A 5800-nucleotide genomic window follows, 5' to 3' on the forward strand; every position below is an offset into this window, starting at 1 on the left:
AAGTTTAATAATGTGTATGTTTCCAGTATACATGGAAGAGACCCAGGAAAACTGAGTTACCCTATTTTTCGGACCATAAACGCTCCGGACCATAAGATGCACCAGTTTTTAGAGAAGGGAAATGAAGAAAAAAAGATTCTGAAACAAATAGTGTCCTAAAATATTTTATGTGCATTAAAACTCAACATCACAGTCATAAACACATGTAATCAACCCTGTAAAGTAAACAGCAGCATTTAGAACCATTTTAGAGCCGGGCAAGCACACAGAGACCACACAGAGCCGGGCAAGTAAAAAAACTTTTTTTTTAAAGTATATGTGTAGGCTATATTTGGACCATAAGACGCAGGGACTTTTTCCCCCCACTTCTGGGGGGAAAAAAGTGCGTCTTATGGTCCGAAAAATACGGTACTTGCCAAAATGCCTGGAGCCCTCACCTTAAAATACCATCTTCAGTTGAAGACAAAAGGAGATGTTGAGGGTGAGAGTGGTCAGTTATGGAAGGTTACCAAGAAGAGCACAGTTAAAATCAAGGGTGAGATTGTGATACAGATTTAAGTCCTAATCTTCGGCATTGATAAGAGTTTCTAGAAATAAGGTCATCTTCATTTTTCAGAGTACCAGAAGGAGACACACTTACAAATGGAGATTCTCTTACAAATAAGTCTTTTACAAAGTGTAACTTCTACTTGATTTTCAGAGCTTTTTCCCTTTCGCATCTACCGTCTCTTAAAATTAACCAGCCTAAATAATACTTATGCCAAATAGAGTTATTTTGGGGTAATAGATTCTCTTTTCCTACAGCTCATAGACTACAAATCTGTACAGCATGTTACTGTACGGAACACTGTAGGCAAATGTCACACAATGGTGTTTGTGTAGTGCATTGTAGTGTTATGACAGCTACAATATAAAAAAGTGATATGAATTTTTCAGTTCCATCATAATCTTATGGGAGCACCATCCTATACTCCATCCATGGTTGACCAGCATTATGCGGCATGACTATATTAAGGAGAGCAAGACTGTATTATGACATGGTTCATCACTTGCAATTATGTGTCCTTCGATGACTTGTTTAATCCTTTGTTGTTTTCACACTTTTGATAACAGTTTGGAAGAGGCTTTTGGATGTGGTTATCTGAATGATTTCAACACTGCTTGTTTACAAGAACCACAGTCTGTTTCAATTCTCCAGCATCTGCTCAGGTATGGTTTTCAAGTATTATTGAGTCAACTTCGGCTTAGTGAAACTGTTCTGAACTCATGTTCCTATGTCCTATGCTTCTAAAGGCCAAAACTCAAAACCCCAGCATTTGGAATTTATTGATTGAGGAGCCAACCAAGATGTGGGTCCTAAGAATGCCTCAAATCCATCTTACCGATGGACAAGGTTAAGGATTTTTAAGGTGAGAAAGGAGAGTGGAGAGAGGTGTTAGGGTAAATTCCTGTGATCTTTGGTCTCTTGATAAGGTCTCAAGGAGTAGATTCTAAGATTCTGTGAGAGGGCACATGGGTCATGGGTGGTATTGAATCTCCATCGTTTTCTGCAAAGCTTGTAAATTATTGCCCTGTGACCATTCCTTTCTCTGAAGAAGCAGAAATATTGAATTGAGATGTTATTTGTAGTTTTCCTGAAATGGTTATTTGACCAGTAGATCACAAATTGTTAATCCAGGTACTGGTCACAGTCTTGCTAAGCCCTACTGTTTAAACATTAAGCAGCCTATCACTACAAGGGAATGGGTGAGTTAATATAGTTTTGTTAGGGGAAAACAGAGGACCTAACTTGCAGAGATAAAAAGAGGGCCTGACTTGTGGGTGTTTTGCAAGCCACTGAAGTGAACAGGCCAATAACTAGCTCTTGCCTCTAGTCAGCATTTTCCTCAAGGTAGATTAAAAAATGATTGTCTGCCTTTTAAGGGCACACAGAGAGCATACGAATGGTTGTTAGGTCTTAAAAATATTACTATCACTGAATTAGCCTAAGCACCTAACCACCCTTTAGGTAGTATGAGAATGTGAACCCTGGTAAAAGCATAACTGTGTAATTTTTTAAAAAATCATCTTCTCACCCTCCATAATAAGAAAAGGAAAATCCCTGCCTTTTCACAGCTTCCCAGAGTCTTCCATTTGCCTCTTAGTTTCAAGTCACAGTTTCAAATATGCATCTAATGCCCTCATTCGGGCGGAGACTGCACCTTTGAGTTCTCCACCATCACTGGGATACCAGCCTTGTGAGGAGAGCTTAGTCTCCAGAAGGGATGCGGATAGATAACAAGGCAGTTTTGTCTGATTGCCACACAACGGTGGTTCTTTCCTGGGGTCAAAAGGAGCTAGTTTACTCATATTTGGCTAATTTGTGAGGAAATATGAGCCAACTTGGGGTTTTTATATTGAGGGTAGGCTCTGTTTGCTAGTTTCTAGATTATGTCCCTAAATATCACTAAGCAGCTTTTACATTCAATTTAACAGCCATGGTTTGAGTTCTTGTGCTGAAGAAGGCCTAAGGAATAAACAGATGATTTAGAAAGTGCCTGCCACCTAGAAATTTGTGAGAGAAAAATGTGCCTTTACCTTCAACTGAACACCTGTCTTTTTTCATATACCTCCTACCCTTAGTGATGTCAAATCAACCTTACATCTTGGATCTCTGTCTTAACATCTTAGCTTAGTGTAACATGTGCACAGTCTTCCACTGACAGTTGCTCCTGTCATCTTTCTTTTAGGTTTGACGAAGTGCTTTATAAATCATCTCAGGACCTTCAACCCAGGCACATTGTCAGCTACCTTCTAACTCTAAGGTATTTTTATAATTTTCAGGTGTAACCAGACAGCTGAGGCCTGATCTGATAAGGGACCTTTCCTTCATCTGAAGTGTTCCTATAAATAAATCCTTTGGCCTAAAAATATTGTGTGCTTTAAGTTACAGGAATTCTTGCTTCATCTTTGCAAATTAGCAATCATTGTTCATCTGGTCACTCAGTCAAGTGAACAGGAAACAGCAGCCTCATAGGAGGTTACAGAACAGTGTGCATGTGTTAGGATAGAGTGGATGTGAGAGCAAATGTCAGGGCACTCAGCCCAGCCTTGAGGGATCAGAGAGGGCTTTCCAGAGGAAAGGAGGAGACATTAACTAGGAGAAACAAGGTGGCAGAGGGAGAAGAGAAAGCCCAGAGCTTGCAAGAATATGATTATTAAAGGAACATGATCAGCATAGTCCCGGGCAAGATCCAATGAAGCATTTCTGCCATGTACTAGCCAGTGGTCAGCAAACTGCAGCTCACGAGCCACATGCGGCTCTTTGGCCCCTTGCGTTTTTAGCGAAGGCCAGCTTAGGAGTACCTTAATTAAGTTAATAACAATGTACCTACCTATATAGTTTAAGTTTAAAAAATTTGGCTCTCAAAAGAAATTTCAATCATTGTACTGTTGATATTTGGCTCTGTTGACTAATGAGTTTGCTGACCACTATACTAGGCATTTCATCTTTTCAGGGCAGCGGGGTCCACAAAAAGGTTTTAAGCAGAGGCATAGAAATATCAGTCAGCTAGAGGGCAAGATTGAATTGAGAAGCAAGTCAGTGACACTTTGATAGGCATTTCATGGTAGCTATTTTAGAAACGTGACTATTTGATTCTGTCTTCTGAGTGATGTCTCCCCGTAAAAGCTATTTAAGAAATATTTGCTTTTACTCAAGACTTACTGAAACCAAAGATTTATTGGGACTGTTTTCTTAATTATGCTTTTTATTTTGACTTCCCTAGATTTAAATAAATCTTTCCTTTAACCCTTTGCACTCCGCTGTCCCCTCTCAGGGAACATCGGAATTCTAGCATATCACTCGGATGTCCCCTCTCAGGGGGGACCCTGCAGCTTATTAGTGATTACGGGGAATTGAGTTAATTCAATGCACGTGTCCGCCGCAAAGTAGCGTCGAGTAGCTGGTAGCCAATGTCCAGAATGGTTCGGAGTGCAAAGGGTTAAAATCCACTTAGGCAGATAGATACGAAAAAGCCAAAAAGTCTTATTAAATGCCACTTAATCAATGAAACAAATGTCATAAGCATCATTTCTCTGGCACTCTGTTGTAATTGCTGCCTTATCTAAATAGAAAAAAAAACGTTTTAAAGATGAGTGGCCAGTATGTGTGCAGAGTGGACTGATAACTAGTCTCTACCTGACCTCTTCACCATACAGAGATGAAAAGGCCAGATCATCTTAAAGGAAGCCCAATGAGGAAAAACTCACTAGAAAGGAATCTCCTGTATTTGTAAAACTAATAATGAAATAATCTTTTTTTTTTTCCAAAGAGAAGGAGGGGGCGGAGATGGATTTGTTGTTACACTTATTTATACATTCATCGGTTGTTTCCCACAATCTTGGCATCTAGGAATGATGCTCTAACCAACTAAACTACCTAGCCAGGGCCTTCAACTTTCGAACTTTTGAAAAATCTTAATGGTGGTATTTTAGATACCAGGCTTATATGTTACAACAGGAAATTGCTGCTGGTCCTGATTATGATTTCTCTTTTCAGTCACCTTGCAGCTGTGGCACACAGAACACTGCCCATAAAACAGAGTCCTCCTGAAGCGGCTGGGGTATGTTACACAGTGTTTTGTGTGTAATGTCTAGCATCCCCAGACTAATATTACTCAGTCTTGCAAATGTTTCTAAAATAATATCCAGTTGTTCAACTACAGCAATGTACTTAAGGTAATAATTAGAATCAACATTTATGTACTTTGCAACATACTGAACTATGAAGTACATTTTCCTACATGAAGTATTACAGTGATTGGTTCCCTTATCTGAATCTGTGCTGTATGATGGTACATTCACTCACTCCCCAACCCTTGGGTACCAGTGTTACTGTTAGAGTTTCTAGGAATTTGTATTCCCTTGCCTATAGCAAACCCCAGGGCACTTTTGAGATATTGTTTGTACTTAGAAGAAAGCTAAATTTATTTTTTTAAAATATATTTTTATTGATTTTTTTACACAGAGAAAGGGAGAGAGTTAGAAACATCGATGAAAGAGTCATCGATCAACTGCCTCTTACACACCCCCTACTGGGGACGTGCCCACAACCATGGTGCATTCCCTTCACCGGAATCGAACCTGGGATCCTTCAGTCCCTAGGCCGATGCTCTATCCACTGAGCCAAACCAGTTTTGGCTAAATTTATTCTTAAAAACATTCTTATTCACTTTATACTTAGCCTATTATTGAACATTTAATCATTATTTGATTTATTTTTGTAGGCCAGACTTCATCTTTTCAAAGCTGTCCGTTCTGTCCTAGCCAATGGAATGAAACTTCTTGGAATAACACCTGTATGTAGGATGTAATTTCCAATGAAAATGCTTTTAAATACTAATTCTAGTTATCTATTCTTATATGCCTTGCTGTTTATAATTTTATTATTCTGTGTTAGAATCTATATATTGTCTATAAGTGATTTATCAACTGATTAAATCTTTATACTTAAAAAGAAATCTCAGTCATTAAGTATTAAAGAGACTTTTTGTAAAATTCATTTAAATCTTTTCAATGCATTGTGGTCTAACGGGAATAAAGGGTTAGAGTTTAAATTCTACTTTGAGGTTTCTCACATTGTCATTCCTCCAGAAACTATTCTTATAACCAACTAAGATTACCTAATGTTTCTATCAAATTTCTTAGAATGATGACTAGTCTAAAAAAATTTAAACCAGTATTAGACCTTTTTGCCAATATAGCTGATAACTTCCAGAGAACAGATCTCGTGTTTATCTCTTTGTTGATATGTATACAG

At 38.5% G+C, this 5800-nt stretch overlaps 1 protein-coding gene across 2 annotated transcripts in view; it reads left to right on the forward strand.

Annotated features, from left to right (window-relative positions):
• Positions 1-5800, forward strand: part of RARS2 (arginyl-tRNA synthetase 2, mitochondrial) — a 62578-nt gene that overhangs the window by 43394 nt on the left and 13384 nt on the right. For both annotated transcript variants that reach the window (XM_045572900.1, XM_036415190.2), the window contains exons 17-20: positions 1114-1209; positions 2730-2804; positions 4541-4604; positions 5268-5339. In XM_045572900.1, coding sequence (XP_045428856.1) covers positions 1114-1209; positions 2730-2804; positions 4541-4604; positions 5268-5339 — 307 coding nt within the window. The remainder of the gene's footprint in view (positions 1-1113; positions 1210-2729; positions 2805-4540; positions 4605-5267; positions 5340-5800) is intronic.

This window comes from Pipistrellus kuhlii, unplaced genomic scaffold (assembly GCF_014108245.1).
Source record: "Pipistrellus kuhlii isolate mPipKuh1 unplaced genomic scaffold, mPipKuh1.p scaffold_m20_p_5, whole genome shotgun sequence".
NCBI classification, from domain to species: Eukaryota; Metazoa; Chordata; class Mammalia; order Chiroptera; family Vespertilionidae; genus Pipistrellus; species Pipistrellus kuhlii.